The 21,748-nt window shown below is 43.7% G+C and overlaps 1 protein-coding gene and 1 long non-coding RNA gene across 4 annotated transcripts; one reads left to right on the forward strand and one right to left on the reverse strand.

Moving 5' to 3' along the window:
* The first annotated feature begins 539 nt into the window (after positions 1–539).
* LOC148641180 (ATP-sensitive inward rectifier potassium channel 1-like) lies at positions 540–14,751 on the forward strand. 2 transcript variants are annotated; one of them, XM_088620209.1, is made up of 6 exons: positions 540–760; positions 5,351–9,944; positions 13,461–13,617; positions 13,757–13,808; positions 14,048–14,102; positions 14,506–14,751. In XM_088620209.1, exon 2 carries the CDS (start codon positions 5,369–5,371, stop codon positions 6,488–6,490), a length of 1,122 nt encoding a protein of 373 aa, XP_088476335.1. In that variant the 5' UTR covers positions 540–760; positions 5,351–5,368; the 3' UTR covers positions 6,491–9,944; positions 13,461–13,617; positions 13,757–13,808; positions 14,048–14,102; positions 14,506–14,751. The 2 variants fall into 2 exon arrangements, with proteins under 2 accessions (XP_088476335.1, XP_088476336.1); XM_088620210.1 differs by lacking the exon at positions 540–760 and adding an exon at positions 2,540–3,933 and having other exon boundaries at positions 5,345–9,944.
* A 482-nt stretch (positions 14,752–15,233) lies between these two features.
* LOC148641181 (uncharacterized) lies at positions 15,234–18,977 on the reverse strand. 2 transcript variants are annotated; one of them, XR_015930306.1, is made up of 6 exons: positions 18,661–18,977; positions 16,998–17,119; positions 16,458–16,510; positions 16,264–16,314; positions 15,785–15,853; positions 15,234–15,542 (listed from the first exon to the last, which is right to left on the reverse strand). It is a non-coding gene; the product is annotated as an uncharacterized LOC148641181 (long non-coding RNA). The 2 variants fall into 2 exon arrangements; XR_015930305.1 differs by lacking the exon at positions 15,234–15,542 and having other exon boundaries at positions 15,578–15,853; positions 18,661–18,971.
* Positions 18,978–21,748: the final 2,771 nt, after the last annotated feature.

Below are 21,748 nucleotides of genomic sequence, written 5' to 3' on the forward strand. Positions count from 1 at the left end.
CCTCTGCATCCCCCTCTGTACAGCTCTCTCTTCACTGTCCCCACATACCTCAGATTAAAAAAGTTCTTACTGAAAATCTTAACAGAGTGCTGTACTTGTCTCCTGTTTTTCAAACCACATAGCTGCCAACTTTCAAACTGAATAAAACCATGCTGCGCCTGTAGTCGGTCAGTCCCTGGTTAAGTTAAATGGAACTTTATGGCCTTTTCTCCTTTATCATTCCACAAACATTAGCATAACACAGCCGGAGGCTCCATCTGAATTTCTGCCCAGGTTCCTTACCTGTAGCACGTGGCAAAACTTGGCTACTTTACAAAGTCTTTATTTCATTATTTTGACAAGATACCAGCCCAAAGTCACTAAACAGTTATCTGTTGTTTAATCTCAACCTCACCGCATCCACCCTTGAGATGGACAGGGGCATCAGAGGAAAACCACAGCAGTTCTTGAAGCTGGCTGTCATGCGTTTGTGGCGTAAACATCAAGATGATTGATAGGGAGCAGCGATGCGCGTATAAATATCGCTAAAACTGGTTCAAAGCCACTTTGGGGCCTTATAAAAGCCACAGCTACTCAGTACTCTGACTCTGCACTTCTGGAAACTCAGGTGAAACACACCTATTTATTTTCCTGGCCGGGACAGACCCAGTGACCAAACCAGCTCACAGAGGCTCAAGGAGGAGAGAAGTAACTTCTGCTGCTGCCACTTTTGTGTCCTTGACATTATCTGTTTGGGTTTGTTGTTTTTTTAAAAAAAAAGGTAAACCAATTTCTGAATTTTAATGACGTTTGCGTTGGGTTCATTAGAAGCCAGACTTCTAGTTTAGCTCGGGACCTGATCTGTAAAATATCCCTCTGTTTTTGCACAAAGTGTTTTGAGTTTTTAAATGACTTATGGGGATTTTTAAGGCTGCCAGTAAGAGATGCAAAGCTAAACATAGAATTCAAAACAGGAGATTCTTCCTTGAGTGCTATGACAAAATATCATACATTGTTTTTCAGTCAGTGCCTTACTTGACTTTCAGTGGTGTATTATATGCTATTATGATAGTATATAAAGTATAGTATAATATTGGTGCAACAGAATGGTGTTGTATTGTTTAATTTCAATACATTCATGATCATCAGAATTAATCTATGATGTATATGCTAAACCTTTGGGAGGGATTTCTGTAGTCACTACAGCTGATCTCACAGATGTGTGTTGACCCTATAGTGGAAAACACCCTTACTGCCGTGGTCTAGAAGAATCCTGAAGGATGCACAGGCTAATCCAGAGGTTTTTTTGGAAATTGAAAAGGATTCATGTACCATACATTTCAAAAAGTGATCTAAGAGGACAGTAGTGTTGTCTGTTCAGCAGCTTTACAATGTACCCACTAGTCTTTTTGTTTAATCACACCTATCTGTTACTCTAAATACATTCTTGTGTAAGTGTGTTGTATGTAAAAAACAGAATCCAGGCTTTTTATCCCTTTTCTTTCAAGAGACTAGTGTCTTCTTGAGCAAGGATTTTACAGAAGTAAGTGAGGCAATTTGGGATTTTGCATCCAAGGTAGGTAGCTGAGTAGGTGGCCAAATCAAAATCATTTAAGTGTGCACAAAAGCAGAGGAACGTGGATTGGAGAAGAAGGACAAGTACCCAATGTGGAAAAGTAATGTGACTTAGAGAGGACATGAAAGTATAGGTTTTTCCAGTAAGATGAGCTGGAACAAGACGTACTGTACGTGAAAGATCTTAGCTTTTTAAACTGAGATAAAGAGATAAAGCAGATTAAACATTTCACTTTGGCTACATACACGCTGAAAGTGCGTGTTCGCCAGTGCTTTTATATTTGGATATAAAGTAGTCGCATTTCTTCAAAAATGACGCACTTACCTCCCACCTGCTAAAACAACAAAAAGAGCTCTTATACAGAGCGGGTATAGAAACATCCTGGAAAACTAAAGTCCTGCCGTTCGTATACAGATGATTGAGTCTGAAAGCTTGGACCCACAACTTCACTCTGTCTTTCAATGTGGGATTCTGTAAGAACTGGTGAAGGAAAGATTTGTGCGCTGTCTGAGTCTGTGCTAAAACGTGCTGTATTCAAGATCAAGTCAAAAATTGATTCTGTTATTTTAGTTTAGATCACTAGCCCACACTGTTCTATTCAATTTGTGATCCTATTATAAAACACGGATTTAAAGCAAACAAATAAACAGGAACTTAAGCATTCATTACAGATTTCCGACAGCCTACTGCAATCCCACAAATTCAAATAAAAGCTTCCAATTAATGTTACAATAACAGATTAAACAGAAGATAAGAATGCAATGGTTTTAGTCGGCAGTATTAACTCCCACAGGGCAAATTCCTTTGACTACCATTGTAAGAGCACACAGTGAGAACTGCTGGCAAAGTTATGCAGTGGCAGACCTGATGCTTTGATCTGGGTAAATAAAATCTTTAGAGTACAGTATCTGTGTTGTACCCAGTCTTGGGGTTGACACTCTCCTGCAAGCCTGGTGTTTTGCCATGCATCCAAATACAGTATGTCTTCCATTCCATTAACGACTCAAGTCGCAAGGACTTACAAAGGTTATACAGTACCATTTATCCAGTCTTGTGACTTAATTTGCAACCATGCCAATTAGCATCCACCAACTGGCGCTCATTAATTCGTGCCCTGAACAGTGATTCAGTAATGCCAGCTCTGCATTCAGAAGAACTTTTTTCTGATGCAGTTTGCAGTCTAACTGGGGTTGAATCTTCAAGATCATAACCTCCCAGTCAGAATTGGATGCAACTAACATCTCTTTCATATTTTTATAGAAAAATGAAGCCACTGACATGAAAACTCTAGAGAGCAACTATTGGCAACAGCTCCTTCTGTGCCTCCGTTTTCTAGCATTCGTTGTAAAGAAATGGGCTGAACCCAGTTTATCCATTTCAGTAGAGAAATGTTGCAGACAATGTTGGCAGAACCATTGAGAAAATATCCAGACGTTTCTGCTGCTCAGGCTAACTGAGGTCTGGCCTAAAATACAGCCAAATTAGTTATTTGGTTTAAAGAACAACAATAAAAAAATCAAATGATATGAACACGCTGAAGAAGCAGGAAGGCTGTTTTCAGACATGAAAGTCAGCCTCATAAACGTCGCCCGAGGTCATTTTCCTTCTGAATTCTCTCACAGGAAATTAATTGCTTGTGAAACGCAATCCACAGACTCTGTCGATGAGTTGGTCTGGTCGGGTTGATGGAACTGCGGAATAATAAAAGACACATCTAGGCATCGCAATATGGGTGTAATTTCTTTCCATGAAATGCGATGTGTCAGAAGGTAAAGGAAAGAAAGGGGATTTACGGGAGATCTATTTTATTCCTTTATTCCTTGTACAGCTTGTTTTATTAAGCCTTGTACAGAAAAAAAGGGAAGAAAACTCAAGTAACTGCAATTACCACATCGTCCTTTTACAGGCTTAATGAGTGCAAGGTTTTCTAGCTTGGCACTTTGAGGCCTTTGACAGAATTGTAAAGTATGTTTCGACCTACTTCTGCTGCTAATCTCCTCAGAAATACGTCAACTGCCCAGTCTGATCCCAAGGTGCTGCGCTGTTCTCACCTGTGTGCTGCCAAGAAATGTAGATCTGGGAAACACACTGGAGTAGGTGGGGTGCTTGCGATCACGGAGACGGTGGAAAGGAGGGAGGGCGCATTTGCTGGATTCTGGTCTGAAGTCCACGCTGCTGATGGGATTCATTTTAAACGAGGTCCGTCTTTCGGTGCCGGGGCATTTAAACTGCGGCATGTGCCCTGGATTAGAGGAATTTCACTGGGGATTAAAATATGCAGCACATGCAGCACCCCTGATTGGGGGCAAGAAACCGAGAAGCCCGAGCAAATTAAATCAGTCGCTGGAGAGAGCTGCTGAGTGGTTCTCAGGCAGCAGGTATGTGAAAATGCTTCAATATTCGCTTTTACCCTAGCTCACCAAATAACGCTGATCTGTGTTTTTCTGTTTCTGTAGAACGCTCGTGAAAGTTGCACTCTTTTTTTGTTGTTGTTGCTGTTGTTGCTGTAAAAATAACTCTGACCCCACAGTACTTCAGTTTAAAACCTCCTGAACAGGTCAGGGAAAGAACAGCCCAGTTTAATTCTATAACGGGTTTTGCCTCATTAGTTTTATGGGAAGTTCAGTGACCTGCGCTCTAGTTTCACTTAGGGTTTAATTTTAATTTAAACTCATGGTCACAATGCTCAGGAAATACCTCTCTGGCACTTTTTTTGTGTTTCAAGAATTCTTACAGCATAATACTTTACTTGTGCGTAACGTCCGGCTGTTAAGAGGCTCGATTGCGTTATGTCATTATCAAAAGGCAACTTTTAGCTTCCCACCAAAAGACCGTTGAGTATTTAAGATGAGGCATCGTCTCTTGCTTTTCATCGTTAAGTGCATGTCTTTTGATAAATTCCACAATAAAATAGCCTGAACAAGAGTAAAATCAAGTTATTTTTCAGTTTGTGAATCTGCAGAATATTTTCTACACAATACACATTTAAACATTACTTTGGGAAAACAAGCTGATGTCTGATCAAATAATATTGGCTTGCACAACCTCATGGAAATAATGTGAGATGCCATGATTTTCCACATTGTCGTTTATTAAAGTAAAATCAGATGGCAGTGGTGTTTAATCCAAATAACCTCAGGGCTCTTTCAGTTAAATATAAAAACAAATAGCACAACCATTCATAACACCAGAAGTTCTGAGTGATTTTAAATTAAAAAAGCACTGCATCAATGAAAAAGCTTACCGGAGTAATCTGAATGCAGGCAAGACAGGATGTATGTAGTTCTTTATCAGTAAAAAGTGTTATATCCCTTATTCTTTTATAGTGTAAGGCATTGGGGAAGAACACAGCCAAATTCCTTGGCACCAAACTTCCCACTTTCCATCCATCCATTTTCTAACTGCTTCTTCTAGTTCGGGGTTGCAGGGGGAGCCACAGTCTATCTCGGCAAGCAACAGGTGCATGGCAGGGTACACCCTGGGTGGGACAACAGTCCATCACACAGGGTAGACACAAAGATACAGACACGTACAAACACTCATACCAGGGCCAATATTCCCTGTAGACAATTAACTTAGCTGTATGTTTTTGGACTGTGGGAGGAAACCTATGTGAACACAGGGAGAACATACGAACTCCATATACCACCCCAGGACCAGAATTGAACCCAGGACCCCGCACTGCGAGGCAGCAATGCTAAGCAATGCGCCGCCGGGCCACCCTACTTCTCATTCCGATGTGATGAAAATGCACTGGACCTCACCTGCCACCTCTCTTCTGCTTCTTAGGCCGAGACCCCTCCCAGGCTAAGGATGCTCCGGTATTTCCAGAAGTGCTTGCGCAAGCAGCTGGCTGAGCACCAGGTCAGGAAAACCAGGCTGGTGTCCAAGGATGGGCGCTGCAACATCGAGTTCGGCAACGTGGAGTACCACAGCCACTTTGCCTTACTCAAGGACTTCTGGAACACGATTGTAGAGATCCGCTGGAGGTACGTGCTGTTCATCTTCGTGGCGTCCTTCACCGGCAGCTGGTTCCTCTTTGGGTTGCTTTGGTACGGAATCGCCATGAGTAACGGGGACCTCACGGAGCAGAATCCCCCCAGTAATCATACCCCCTGCGTGATTAACGTCTACGGCCTCACCACCGCTTTCCTCTTCTCTCTGGAAACCCAGACGACCATTGGATATGGCTACCGAGCGACTACAGATCACTGCGCCCTGGCAGTCACACTTGTCATCATCCAGGCGGTTGTAGGCGCGATCATCAACTGCTTTATGTGCGGCATTATCTTGTCAAAGATATCCCTTCCCAAAAAGAGAGCCAAGACCATCAACTTCAGCCGCACAGCCGTCATCAGCAAAAAAGGGGGCAAGCTGTGCCTCCTCATCCGTGTGGCCAATCTGAGGAAGACCCTCCTCATCGGGAGCCAGATTTATGGCAAGCTTCTCCGGACCACCGTAACTCCTGAAGGGGAGACTGTGATCTTGGACCAAGTGAACATCGATTTCATGGTGGACGCCGGCAAAGACAACCTGTTCTTCGTCTGCCCCCTTACCCTCTACCACGTCATTGACAAGACCAGCCCGTTCTTCGAAATGTCCGAGGACACCATCTCCAAGCAGGACTTCGAGCTGGTGGTCTTCTTGGACGGAACAGCGGAGAACACGAGCTCCACCTGCCAAGTGAGAACTTCCTTCATCCCCATGGAGATCCAGTGGGGCTACAGCTTCCTGCCCATCGTCTCTCGCACCAAGGAAGGAAAGTATCGCGTGGACTTCTCCAACTTCCACAAGACCGCGCTGGTTCCCACACCTCACTGTGCCTACTGCCTCGACAACGGGGACCGGCACAGCACCGGCGGGAAGAAAGGAATCGACAACCCCGGGTTCGAAGCGATCGTCGTCAGTGAGGCGGCGGCTGCCACGAAGATGTGAAATGCAGCCCCCAGGGCGGGGGGAGGGGGTCAGGACCGAAACAAATTGAAGCTTGAGGTGGACCCAAAGTGCTGGGAATAGACGGAACTGAACTTCCAGCACAGCCCCGGACTCTCCAGAGGAAGTGAACCCGAGACACCTTTCACGAATGTCTGTCAGCATCGAGGTCTTGGCTGTGGGATTTGACATGCGAATGTAGAGCCCACCTGAATGGATGCAGGTGGCCTGATAGAGACATATGTGTGTTTATGTGTGATTAGGGCAGGCTTGGGGTGGTAGTGTACATTACATAGAATTTAGATCAGATTTTAAGTTACCATTTCTGCACAAAATAAAGAGTTCTGTGCTAATGAAGTGGAGTACTTAATTATTATAGCAGTCTGGAGACTTATTAAAATAAAGAAGCCTTGTGAATTTTCATTGCTCAATAAACAGACACATTGCCATGCATGCTAAAAACGCAGAGACGATCTGATTTCATTCACGCACAGTGCCGTCATTCACAGCAGGTACTGTACGCTAACTGTGTTGTTCTATATTGTAAAATCTAGGTTTGTCTATGAAGATAATTCATCCGGTCTCTCTGTCTTTTCTGATTCCAAAACAGCTTGCAAGTCGCCTTGACAACCAGAGTAAAATGTGTAAAAACTACAGCAGGAAAGGGAAAAAAACAGGACACTTAACTAAATCAATGCTTTTCAAGTCTGAGAAATCTGAAGGTTAAATCGGAAGGGATTAGGATTTAAGTCCTTTTTTATGAAATATTTAAGACAGCTGGAGAGGTAACAAAAGGTTTGATTAAGAGATTTATTCTTAACCAGCTGGATGGTAAAACAGAGCTTTATTTTTCTACTTTAAAAAAAAGATTGAAAAAGGAATCAGCAATAATAATAACAACATAAATGTACATGTAAACAGCATTTATTCAGATTGTGAAAAGCTGATTTTCTTTTTCCATTTGGAGGAACCCTGAAACCTCTGATCTTTTCCTGAATAGTTTAAAGTGTATATATTTCAATAAAATGAATTAGAGCAAAACATGGTTCTTTACCTGGTCTAGGAAGGGCTTTTTCATCAGGAAGAATCATGAATATGTGATCATGCATGATCAAAAAATCAAAAGCATATTTTCTGTTCTGAGCCTTTTTTGTTCATCTTATTTAAATTGTCATCATTAATCCATTGCAAAAGAATGATCTTTACACTGCTTTGTATTTAATGTATCTTTATATATGAGATTAAAATGTCATTTATTTTTCTGATACAAATAAGGAGTAGGTACAGAGCTGTAAATAGCAATGTTAGTGTAGCAACACAATATTAAACCAGGTAAACTCAGACTAATGTGCGGGTGAATTCTTTCAATCCTGTAATTAGTATAAGAAGCCAGTATAACCTACAAAATGATTTGCTTTTGACTACTTGGGGATTTCTCAAGCATAAATCAAGAACATCTCTTCTTGGAAATCCCTATGACCATGAGAGTAATCCTCAACTGGTACAGAAGCTGTCCCGAAACGTGATTTTTCTAAATCAGACAAACTCTTTTATTCTCATTAACCTTTCCCAGAGATTTTTGACGTCCAGTGTGGTAAAAAAAAACACCAAGCAGAAATTGAGACAGGGCACACTGACTGGCCTTTCTGGTGCACTTTTTCCTGTTATGTTCCTACAAGCGATTTGACCATGAATTACGCTGGAGAAACAGATGAGCAACTGCGTATAAAGGTATCAAGGGTCTTGGCAGATCCTCCATCTGCAACTGTGCATTATTTACATTAAAACTTGATTGAGGAAACCAAAAACAAAACAATGTCTTAGAAAAGTTAAACCCCCATATCCGTCCCCCACCATACACACATGAGTTTTCACAGCAAACCTGAGACACCAGCTGCACAGTTGCCCTGCAGCTCCGTCAAGACTATCCTCACTTGCATGTGCACAATGCTAAGCTCCAGGTGTCTTCAGGGAGGAAGTGCTATGTAATGTTATGTGTTATGTGTTATGTTATGTAATTAGTCACACTTACATAGCACTTTTCTGGACACTCCACTCGAAGAACTTGACAGGTAATGGGACTCTCCTCCTCCACCACCAGTGTGCAGCCCCACCTGGATGGGAAGGTGCACCGGTACTCTCACCACACACCAGCTCTCAGGGGGGAGGAGAACAGAGTGATGAAGTCGGGTCAGAGATGGGGATGATTAGGAGGTTATGACTGGTAAAGAACAGGGGGAAATTCGGCCAGGACACCAGGGTAACACCCCTACTCTTTTCGAAAAACCCTGGGATTTTTAATGACCACAGAAAGTCAGGACCTCGGTTTTACATCTCATTCAAAGGGTGCCGCCTCTTTACAGTAAAGTGTCTCCGTCACTATACTGGGGCATTAGGACCCACACAGAGCACAGGGTGAGTGCCCCTACCTGTCCCACTAATACCACTTCCAGCAACAACCTTAGCTTTCCCAGGAGGCCTCCCATCCAGGTACTGATCGGGCTCACACCTGCTGAGGTACAGTAGGTGACAAGTGATGAGTTGCGGGGTGAAATAGCTACTGGTGTGACTGGCTGACATGAGCCAAACCTGCTATTGCTGAGGCCTGCAGATCACTGTGATGCATTAGAGAGCATGCCCACTACTCCACTTCAGTGGGCAATATCACTGTGGCATGCAGAGATCATACCAAATGATCCTCTTTGAGAGCATTCGGGGTTATTGTGGTTCTTGTCTAGAAAAGTCCTGGCACCCTTAAAAAACTAAACTTGCAAGACATTTCCTCAGACTCTCTGTGGTCATTAAAAATCCCAGGGCGTTTCTCGAAAAGAGTAGGGGTGTAACCCCGGCATCCTGGCCAAATTTCCCATTGGCCCTTACCAATCATGGCCTCCTAATAATCCCCCTCTATGAATTGGCTACATTACTCTGCTCTCCTCCCCACTGATAGCTTATGTGTGGTGAGCGTTCTGGCGCACTATGGCTGCCGTCGCATCATCCAGGTGGGGCTGCACACTGCTGGTGGTGGAGGGGAGTCCCCATTACCTGTAAAGCGCTTTGAGTGGAGTGTCCAGAAAAGCGCTATATAAGTGTAAGCAATTATTATTATTATTAATGTATACAAGGGTCTGTTCCCTTGTTTGTCATTTGCATTCAGAAGATTAGGAAAATTAGTGTTCGTCTCAGACTGCGAACTGGCCGAGACACCAGGGCCGCGAGACTTGATCAGAATGATCGAATCCCATCAATCAACACACCTGATCCGCAGCATGGCGGCGCCGGGCAAAAGCTTCTGAACAAAACTCGGGGTTTCCCCGCAATTGGATAGAGGCCAGGGGGGGACGCCTGCCCAGAGTACTGTGTGAGCGCCGATAACCTGTTCACAGAAATCCATGATGAGACACTGTTTCGGAGAGGAGCGGACCACAGGCTGATTTGCCAGCCGGCAGCCGCGATGGTACGTACTGTAAAGTCTCATTGGGAGCGAATCTCCCCCATTTGCATAAGGTCGAGTTTGAAAAAGCGAAGTAACGATTGTAAATCGTTAAACTTGCTGTCAAGACTCGCGTGAATTCCGTTAATTAACCGTTCGTTCGAGAATAAAAGAAACCAGAAACACAACTAGCATGCGATCGCAATTTTCAACCGCATATCTCACGCCTTAAGAGTTTTGGACCTTTGAGAGCTACAGTACGTTATTAATGAACATAGAAAAAAACGCAGTTTGCTTGCAGGTGAATCATCGGTTCACAGACAAATACGAAGTCTCTTTTGTGGCTTGCCATTTAAATTTCAAAGTGAAAAAACGACTTACTGCCTCAATTAGCGCAAAAAAAAAGTATCAAGTTTTTTTTTCACATTTTTGATGACTCGTGTATAATGAAACTATTTGTTATGGATAGCTATTATCCTCCATACTGTAGGTCTTGTTCGGGATAATATTGTTTAGCTACAATAATGAGTTAACTAGTTCGTTCTCCAGCTAGTACAGTAATGTAGCCGTTAGATAGCCAGGGGAGTAGGTTACCACCTGGCCTACGTACAGTATTTTCCTCCGGGAAACCCGGACACTAGATTTAGACCTATACATTAACTAGAACTCAGTCCTAAAATAAAAGAACATGAAATTGGGGAAAAAAACACTTCTCTGGGATTCACAAAGTCCCGTGGTCCTTATCTGGAAACCTTATCGAGACGAGCACGCATTCGGGGAATTATTTAAAACCTGTTTTAACTTGCCACTTTATTCAGAACTACAAGGGGTTTCAAAATTGTTAAAACCTTTATGCGGAAATGTATTGTTAGTTTTATCGCTTCACGAGATGATGCAGTCTAAAAAACGAAGGTATGGTGTGTGTACTAGAAAGAATGAGCCCACAATTATTCCTGCGTGTAAAGTAATTGTATTCTTATTGGTTACACATTTACCGAAACACGCTGCATTCAAATACACGCGGAAAAAGCTCCGTGAAGATGCGTTTGTGCCGGTGTGTGACTTTGTAAGGTGCGTTTGTGCTGCTTTTCTTTCCGAGATACAGCGCCTTATTTATTCGGGGGTGTGAGGTCACTCTGCCCCCCCCTACAACGGCGTCTGAGTAACGAACAGGTCTGATTAGTTAGCGCCTTCTTTCTCGAGTGATCCTTGTCCGGCGACTGTGCCCGCTCTAACCCCACTGGAAGTTCAAGAACTAAATTAATGGATGCGAGGATAAGAATATCTGCAATTGTGTTTCTCTGTTTGCCGGGGGGACGGTAGCTTTTACATTTATTACCAGTATTTTCTGTGCCTTTGTGTGAACAGGAAAATTAAGTTGGACTCCCAATATCATACTGTAATCACAAGAGGTGCGGGTTTAGCCTTAAAAAGCGAACATTAGCGAACAGTTGCATGTTCTTAAAAAAGGCTTTAACGAGCACGTCTTATTTTTTCCTAGCCGTGTCAGTATTTTTTGTAATCCTGAAGAAGTAATCAGTTTCACATGTTGTCCGTTTTAAATATGCAAATCAAGGGCCATTTAAAGATTCGACCCGTCTTTCGACCCACATATTTAAAAAATATCAGAATTATTAACTTCCTGTGTTCGTTGTTGTAATATATTTTTTTTTCAAATTCAATATCAAATTCGGAAATGTGAAAAAAAAACAGGTAGCACTATGTACTACGTTGACCTAGGTAGCTCATGACAGATCTGCAAAACAACTTTGGAAACTCTTACTGTCTCACACATGCGGACCTCGGAAGTATTTTAAAATATTTTTATTTTCATATAAAATAATTTAACACATATCCGTGTTGTAAAAACGTCTTTATCCATATTTTTGTATGGAAGATGTGATCAGGTAACCTTATTCTTCATTCATCCCTAGGGATTCAGATCATGAATAGTAAAAGGTCAGATATTAACGTCAACCTTGCAATGGGCGCAAAGCCGCTACTTAAATGCAAAGACGCAACACAGGTGCCAGAACCAGTTTTAATGGAGACCAATTGAAGGCTGATACAAGATTAATCACACCTGACTTTTAATTAGTTGGAAATAACTAAAACACGGACTGGATCCTGGAGTTGGCCGTCTCCGCTCTGAACACACAGTCTTTCAAAGACGAGTCATTTGGAGTACAATCCCACTCCATACTTTTAAATTAGCCGCTGATGAAGTAACCGTGAAACTTTAACTGGACATTTACGAATTGTTTTCAACTCAATTTACAGATAATTAATTCACCCAAAGGGATTCAGAACATGAATAGTAAAAGGTTAGAAATTAGCGTCAACCTTGCGCCAGAAACAGTTTCATAATTCCCGTCTTTTACAGTAGCTTTGAATCATGGAGTACGAATTTTACTGCTGCTGTCTGACAGCCAGTCTCACCTCTGATTACTGTACTGTACATCACTCATTGACAGTGGTACCCCCACCTTTCACTGCATAACCTGTGTGTACAGTGTATGACACTAAACGTATATAATACAGTATACGGAACCTTGTCAAAAGCCCGTGGAAATATAAATGGATCATGTTGTGACAACTATTAGTATAAAGGAACTAAAGGGCTATTCTACCCAAACACCAGCTGGGATATAAAACATTTAGATTAATTGAATCGCTCGTTTGTTTTAGAAAACAGATGTTTTTAGAATCATTTCAGACGTATTGTTAAAAGAATAAAAGAAACATCAACATCTTAACCTGTCAGGCTTCACGTCTGCCACACGACATACAGGCTCCTCCAACTCTACTGCACATTGTGATACTTTGTTTTTCACTATTATTAGAAAAGATAAGCAAGTCGTGACCAGTTGCACAAAAAGGCTAGAAAAATACATTACAACGGCGTCTCATTAGCCTTAAGGCTTGAACCGCCTCGTCTCGGAAGTGTGACTTGGCTTAAGACTGAATAAGAGAGTCACATGGCCGGTCTTTTGCGTGGCCGGCCTGGTGGCTCCGTGGGCTAACCCATCGGGCACTTTCTAAAGTCCAGACAATTGGATCGACTTCCAGAGACGCTGGGGAGTTAAAGACGAGCCCCGAGCCTCCCCGTCAGTCTGAGATCTAAGCCCCGGGTGTAGCTCTCGTGCTGTCGGGGTGAGTTTGTGTAGGTGGCTGTTCTCTACCACGCCGGCCGTTTTGGGGGGTTCCATTTTCGGGGCCCTCCAAAACAGGGAAAATGGGGGGTTTAAGTCCTTTATGAATGAATAGTAATGAACTGAATTCTAAAAAGCAGCCCCTTATACCACTGAGACACCTGCAGGACGGGTGTGGCACTAGCAGTGAAAGAGAGGTGCAGTCCTAACTAGGAGCGGCAGGGGTCCCTATCCAGCACATTTCTCTTGATTCGGTCAGCTGGCCGCAAGCTAAACGACCCCGACAGACCTCGTTGGGGAATGTCGCTGTACTAGGCCGTCCGAAAATTCTTAGCCGTTATATACTTTATGTATGATTTGGTGAGTTGAAGTTTCTATGTATCTCCAGTAACGTCAGTGTTGAAGCCCTTGTAACAGAATCCGCAGCTGTCCGTCAGGACCGGAGCCCGCCTCCAGAGTGACCTTCCTCAGCGGACACGCCCCGTCCACCTGTTCCACAGGTGCGCTCGGCAAGATGGCGGCGGGACGAGCTGGTGCGGCTCGAGGTGCGTTTGCGTTTTATTTTGAATTTTCTGATTTTAAGTGCAAAAAATCAAATTTCAGTTGGGGAAATCAAGATGAAAGTATTTTGTTGTTGTTGCTCTTGTTAATTGTATTTGTTTTTCTCTTTTCTTTGTGTTTTAGGACGCCAAAATGAGTGTTCTGTCCGTTTGGGCGTGCTCTCGAAGTTTGAAAAGTTTGTATAAAGTATCTTATACTATCATTCATTGAAATTTCATTCAACTTGTTTTTAAAATATGGTATCTCTAGGTGTCTGAGGCTGTAGTTTTTCTTCAAATATTTGCTTTTTAAAGTCCTTAGCTGTGTAATGTCCTTTTGCGGATTGGGGCTATAAGAACGTTTTTCGTTATAACAAAAAATAACAAAAATTGTCACGATTAAACTGACTAATTCGTTAGCTTTTCATTTCTCCAGGTGCCAAAAGGATTTCAAGAACGGGATACCAGTTATGAAAAAGTGTTTTTTAACGGTAAATTTTATTCCTACCTTCCGCTATTCTGTTAATATTTGTGTAACTTGTTAAGACGACACGATTTGCCTGCTTTTTCACACATTCTTGCCCGGAACAGGCATATATTAACTACATTGCTGCTTTTCGTTTCGTTGTGCTTTTGTTGAATGGAAAAGCAAACTCTTAAGAGGCTGGTTCTTCAATGGAATTGAATTCTTATTTGGCTGAACGTATGTTCTGGAGTTTTTTGGAGCGGCGGGACAGGGATCTATCTTTGTTTTCTCATTGCTTTTCATCGTGTTTGTATTTATCTTTATTCAAGCACCATGTTTAAAAGTTTCACTTTTATTTAGCACATCAAGTGAATCCATTCTGCAACGCCCGTATTTTGTTAACTTGGTGTTTTTTCTTTTGTCTTCAGTTCTGCGGCTCCTGATCCTCAGCGCTCAGTCGAAATCGTGTCCACTCCAGCACCTCGTCGTGCGTTGGCAAGTTATTCTTGACAATGTGTGCTTTTCCTTGAATGTTATTTTTGACATCAGTGGCTGTCATGTACCGATTCAGTGTTGTATCGTGCTCTTAATGGCGTTATGTTGTTAAACTGTTCCCTGTTGACTGCTGCTACTGTATGTGCTGTGCATTGTGAAATAAAAACCGTTCATTTGCATTTTCTGAATTGTCTGCTATTTTTTCAAGGTGTGTTGGAAGGGTTTGCTCGGGGCTGGTGTCTCATTGCTGTAAGTTTTTGGCTGCAAAATCTGGAGAGAGCACAAACAGTTTCCGAGAAACGATGCGATGGGTTGTTTTGTCCTTTGCGCCACGGCCGCAAGGGGACACCCTATCGCATCGTGACTTGGAAACTGCGGGGGCTACCCCCTTTTTAAGTCGCTCCAGATTTTCCCGCCTTTTTAGATAGTCTCTGGGGGGTTAGGGTCCCTAGGAGGGAGCCGAGGTACAGCCCCTAGGGGAGGAGAGGGAAGCTCTAGCCAAGCCCCCTCACTCCCAGTTGAGAGGAAGGCGGGCTGGAGGTGGCTTTGGCCCGAGAGAGAGGAGGCACCCAGGGTGGACTCAGCCTCTCTGCAGGGACCTAGGCCATCACCAACCTGCCTTCCCCTCCTGCTGGGAGTGAGTGGGCTTGGCTAGAGCTACAGTCAATCACCCAGCCCCTCTCTCCAAAAAGAGGAGTAGACGGGGCTGGGTTTGATTGATGGGAGGAGACCACGCCCTGCAAGAGCCCCGGTATATACTAAGTTTTTTGGCGGGAAAATCTGGACAGACTTAACAAGGGGGTAGCCTCTGCAGTTTCCAAGTCACAAAGCGATAGGGTGTCCCCTTGCGGTCAGTGACAACAAGGAAAAAACAGCCCTTCGCATCGCTTCTCGGAAACTGTTAGTAAAGTCTCTCCGCCAAAAAACTCACCAACACCGGGGTTTTTCAGGACCAAGGGTGTACAGAAATCTGCATGAGAACAGAGACAACAAAACACATCAAACTCCAATCAACAATTTATTGAGCGAAAGTTGCATACAAAATCACGCATTCCATTACAGATGCACAGGATTTAAAAGTGAAAAGTAACATGCATTTAAATTACAAAGTGTCAAAGTACGGATACATTAACGCGAAATGTTTTTACAAGTAAATATTGTACGAAAACATTGGCACTCAGCTACAGTACACGGAAAAGCACAGAAACATACTGTTACTGTTTCTCCAAGGGATCTGTCGAGGCAGCGACCAGAATGAAGACTGGAACTTTGTTGCATTTCCTGCAAAACAACAGAAATCCGTGTTAGATCAAGCTTCTGTATTGACTGACACGTTCAGAAGACGAAACCGTTTAAAAAGATTCAAAGCTGGAATAAAGCGCTTAGCCTGGTGTAACGGGAAATGTTCCTGTGCTCGGATTTGCATTTAAAGTGTGCAAAATATCGACGGCACAATACAATCAACACAGCTACAAGTATATCGATTAGATTAAACTACCACATTCTAAATCTGTTTTATATGATTTACACTTACACAATAAAAAGCAGGTCTACAGTCGAATAACATCGGAACAATATCTGCTGTGGAGATGGTAGTATCGCCTCGTTTTCCAACAATAGTTTTCGTTAGGTGCAGTATATAGTGTACTCCAGTATGATACGAATAAAACGAAAAAAAAGTTTATACTTACATAGATAATTCCAGCAGCTGAGCCAAGCTTGTCCTGCCCGAAGGCACCAAACTGGAAAACACAAGAGCACATTTAAAAAGATAATTTCAAGCAAGGTTTCTTAGAAACAAACAGCGGTTTTCACCACGACAGAAAGCGCAGAATATATCTCAATAAGATACGTGTAAAGCAATTAACGAAATATTTATACTTACATTTATACTCCATTTAGTGCGAAGCGTGCCCCGCCCGAACATGAAAAAATGAACTGAAACAAACAGCGGAATTGAAAAGTTAAAGACCATTTAGACTAAGAAGTATTCTTTGGACCACGAATATAAGCACACAATCACCTAACATACCCTGGAAAAAACTTGACAATTCTATGTAGGCTATTTTCGGGTTTGGATAATTGCACACGCTCAATTTTGTGAGTAGAAGTTTTTGATAAAGATTAGGATAACGAAACATACGGAAAAGCGACGTTTTCATTCTGCCAATACAACCGTGCATTTACTGCTACAACAGCGCTTTTGGTCGGTGTAAAAGAAATACACGCGTTATCAGTGTAACACATGCGGCTTGTTAAAAACGAGAGGAGCGTTTTATAAAGACGCTATTTAGTTCCCAACGAAAATAATGTTTTACCCCCTTTCTCTGCGACGTTTAGACTACAAAAGTATAGAAGTTCAATTTTATCTACCTTAAAATAAAGGAAAAGGAAGACAAACCTAAAAAACACGGAACAAACTCACCCAGCTCCCTTCTCTCTCGCAGAACCTGGCGGACAGGTGTGCGGGGCGTGGCCTGCGAGAGATGTCATTCGAGTGGGCGTGGTTCCAGACTGCCGGTGCGAGGCGGGTTTTTTTTTTCTTGGCTCCGCGTGAAAACGTGGAAAAAAAATCGAACATGTTTTCAGAATCTCCCATGAGTTACAAGTTTCAAAATCTTTAAATACGTAAGCAAGCTGAGTGGTCTCGGCAGGACACGTACTGTTCTAGAACCTGATTTACCTTATCGCTGTGCAAAGAAGTCAGATTTTTCATCCGTAAACGTTTATCACGCACTCAGTTTACTACCTTATCAGTCATGCCAGTGATGTGTTCATTTAAATAATTACAAGAACATGAGAAGGTTCAAATGAGAGGACAGTATTGGATACATGTAGCCTTTTTGGTTACTGGTATCAATTTGATGCCACTGCTCAAAAGAACAAAGGCTGTTGGTTTTAACAAGATGGCTGTGGCACCTTCTCCCACAACCCTTTGTGTAAATAACTTTTTAAAATACACTGCCCCGTGACATCCTTTCACATTTCCTTTGGTTTGTGTCAAAGTGCTTTACACTGTAATAGTGCAGGATGAGCTCCAGAGTCAAATCATATCCCACAGAGACTGCGAGAGCCTCAGGCGAGACTCTGGAAGCGGTTGAAAGCAGCAGGGAGGAAGAACTAACTCAGAGAAAGTTTCAAAGAGGTGTGCGTTGTCACGCGATAGGAGCTGGCACCAACAGGTATACCCCCCGACACTCCAGACACACCCTCCAAGAGTGGTGATGATCAAGGCCCCCCTCATTGGGCCAAACAGGACATGTGGAGCACATACACCTACGCCAAGATGCCTGGGCCCCCCAGCTCGTGGACTCACGGGCCCAGAGTCTACAATTCGCCTACGTCTCCGTCCTCTCCGATCTCCTCCGAGATCATGCCTTAGGTTCCTCGCATGCCGAGCCCTTCACTCGTGGTTTCCCAAGCTCAGTGAGCTTCCCCTCGAGCTCTCACCCTCTGGCTAGTCCCTTTCAGGGAGGGAGCAGCAGTGGAACGCCCTCGACTCAGCCAGTCTCGTGTGACCAGACCCACTTTACCTCCTTCTGTTGCCTAACTGGCAGGCCGACACGGCAACGACCAAGGCCGATGCTCTTCGAGACCCTCCTTGCACCTCAGTGACACTACTCGATCTCTCCAGAAGCCTCCCTGCTCCCAGATGATTCATGGAGCCTCCTGCTCCCTCACTGTAGCCACTGTGTCCTCTCATGACCAGCCAAGCTCTTGGACTTCCAGGTCCACCTCCAGCTGCTGACATCATCTCCTCACACCACCGGGCCGGGTCTCACACACCTCAGAGTCTCAGAGACTCAAGACAGCGTCTCAGTCTTACACTCAGACTCAACTCATCCATTAAACCCAGTCTCCAGGACCTCACTCTCAGGCTGAGACTTCACTCACTCATGTTGAAACCCACACATGCTCTCAGAAGCCCCACTCTCATGTCCTTGGCTGTGCACATGCTCATCTTTCCTGTGCCCAGCCACCACTGCTAACTAACTAACTAACCCCACCTCCCAATGGAGATTTACCACTCTCTCTCACAGCAGACTTACTCACACTAAACAGGCTTCTATCTCTTTGAATAAACACACCTTTCACACTGGATAATTCCCCCGAGAACAGCTGCTCTCACTTGCTCTCTTCCAGGATCCCTTTGATATTCTTCTCCACAGTTTCCTCCGACAGGTGCTCTCATGTCTCTCCCCTTACCAGGGTTTCTTAAACTGCAGCAGCTAGTCTGGATGCTAGGCAGGTCTCAGGACATCCAAACGTCAATACCGAGTGAAGGTGAATCAGTGACCCGGAAATATATAGCCCCAGAGAGAGAGACACCGGAAGGACAGCAAAGCACAGGAAACTAGAGACTGGACAGAGTAGGAGTGCCCTCTGGCTGCAGAGGGCTTGACACCGTGCCTCAGCCTGCATGTTAACAGGAGACTTGACCTCATGTCTCCTCTGGTCTGACATTAACTCAGGACTTACATCCTGGCTTCAGGGAAGTTTTTAGCCTGATCTTGTAATCACAGCTGAATACACCAACTGAATCTCCTTAGCTCTCAAACCCTCTTCAGCGGTGGTCACTTAGCTACATGTAGTTCTCTATCAAGTGCTCTGCCTCCCCACTAAACACACCCTGTATGATACCACAGGTGCTTCATACCAAAAGAGCAGAACTCAACAAATCTCAATCAATTCCAAAACATTTCACTTTTAAACGGGGAAGGTACAATTTGTTTCAGAATTTTGGCAAGTAGATTCACTAGGTTCACGTTGAACAACAATTATATCGATACAGCTCCTCAAAAGGGTGGTGTTTCAGGAGTGTCTGCCTGCCTGGAACACCCTAGCTTCATTTCTAAGATCACAGGAAGTGCAAAGCAAAATTGAGGAGACATTGCAGTCCTATGGTTAGATCTAGCCAGTAGCTATATAACTATACTGTATCTTATAAGCTGGTTATCACCGTGTTAAAGAGCTACTAAGTTCCAGCTAGTATTTAGGAGCTCCTTCAAGACTACTTCAACTGTTTTAAGATGTACGTCATGAACAAGGACTTTATCACCACCTAGCTGAGACATTCTATAAGTCCAGGAGTGGAGCAGTTCTGGCAGGTGGTATTCAGCAGGCTCTTATAATAGCATTTACACATGACCTTACCATTACAGCTATGTCAGTACCAGTCAGGTGGGTTTTGGAAGTCCTCATAGAGCTCATCAGCTGGGCCAGAATGAAGTTCAAGCCTGCAAGATCCAGGAGCTTAGTTTTGAAAAAGGGGCGAGTTCAGGACAGATTCTGTTTTAAGAAGATACTATCCTCACTGTGTGTGAGAAACTAGCTATGAGGTGGGGAAACGGTACAGAGCTGACCTCAATTACAGGCAAAGTGTGAAGGAAATACACATCCAAGCTGATATTTGGATGACATCTCTAGAGAAGAGTAGTCTGCCTGGCACGTTTAAGGCCTGGAGTTATTATCATGGAGTTCCTCCTGGTACCTTTGTCAATGATGCTGGAGAGGAAAATCAAGAGCTTCCTCAGGAAGTGGCTGGGATTTCCAAGAAGCTTTTGTTGCATTGGCCTCCACTGCACAGGTAGCAAGTTACAGCTACCCATGGGATAAGTGTAAGAAGGGTCTGAAACAACTACACCAATTCATGATGCTGCGAGATTGATGAGGATATTTGTCAGGCAGAAGTAGGGGTTAGAACTGGTCTGAAGAGGGCAGCCAGTGTGGCACTATGCTGCAGCACTATGATATAGTGGAGTTAGTGAACCAGGGTAGGCTGTTCCTGGGGTTGGGCTAGTTGGAAGAGAGCTGACCCAGGACAGGGCATGGTGCAGATGGAGGTTAGGAAGGTTGAGGAGAGCTGGCATGTCCAAGCAGAGGAAATGAAGAAGTAGGGCAGCTGGATACACTGGGAAGGTATAACAGAGTGGTCATTGACCTGGCAAAGACATCTGGAACATGAAAGAACAAGGTATCAAATTTCTGACTTACTCAGTTTATGAAATTCTGCCCACGTTATTCTGCCTCTATACACGTGGCCTGGTAGAGACCCCTTATTTCACACTGTGTGGAAGGCCAGCTAGGCTAAAGCATGTGCTCTCCTCTATCAGATCTGTTCTGTCAGACGGGAGATGTAGGTGGCGAGAGGACCAGTTACTGACACGGCTGATAACCAGACCAGAATGGCAAAGAGGAAGCCGAGAGGCCTTATATCCAGGGCCCTTACTTTACCCACTTTGTCAGGTCAGGAGTGGGTGTGACAAAACGTGGCAAAGGACAAAGGGATCTTCATAACAGCAAACAACAGGGAGATGCAAGCAGATCTTAAGAGGCAGCTCAAGTTTCCAGAAGAAATAGTCCACACGAGTTTTAAGCCATTTATTTGTCCTTTGGTCTAGAGAAACAAAGCAGGGAACTCTCATTGAATTGACAGTGTCCTTGGGGAAGAGGATAGAGGAGGCACATGAATGAAACCTCAGGAAATATCAGTCCCTCCTCCTTGAGTGTCAATGAAAACGGATGGAGAGTATGGAGTCTTCCAGCTGAAGTTGACTATAGGGGTCTTACGGGGCAGTCAGAGCCTAGGGCTGCTGGGTGTCGAACAAGCAGCAAGGAAATAGTTAGTAGCCAAGGTACTGTAAGTGAGCAAGCAAATGCAATATCCCTATGGATCTGGATTACAAGGTATGAGCTCTGGCAATCTAAAGCACGCTGTAGGACCTGAGCTGACCTAAGCGGACTTCAATAACAGCATGTGTGCCATGAACAATCAAGTGACTCTCAGAGAAAATGAGGGTTATATGTCTTCACAGCTCTGTGTTAGTCTATCATACTGTAAAAGCTTTTCTGGCAAGAATTACAATAACAAGACATCTCCTGTGAGTTTCTGCCCCCTCTGAGAGGGGATATGTGACCATTTTGGAGGAAGATGTTCATTGTCAATTTCCCATCCCTGGATTTTTAAAAATGGTAGAAGCAGTAAGAGCAGCTAATTATTAAACAGGTTGGAGAGACCAGGAGGAAACAATGATAATGCCACATTTTTAGGAGAAGAATTTTTACAGGTTCAAGGGAATCAAAATGAAAACTGACAGGTGACGGGGCTGTTCGAGTACATGAGGAAAAACCAAAACCACAAGCAAAAACAAATAAAATTTCAGACTCTACTGACAA

This window comes from Lepisosteus platostomus, chromosome 25 (assembly GCF_059453375.1).
Source record: "Lepisosteus platostomus isolate fLepPlt1 chromosome 25, fLepPlt1.hap1, whole genome shotgun sequence".
Taxonomy (NCBI): domain Eukaryota; kingdom Metazoa; phylum Chordata; class Actinopteri; order Semionotiformes; family Lepisosteidae; genus Lepisosteus; species Lepisosteus platostomus.

Bases quoted from the DNA above. Each gene is read 5' to 3' on its own strand.
- LOC148641180 (XM_088620209.1), top strand. From the start codon at position 5,369: ATGCTCCGGTATTTCCAGAAGTGCTTGCGCAAGCAGCTGGCTGAGCAC.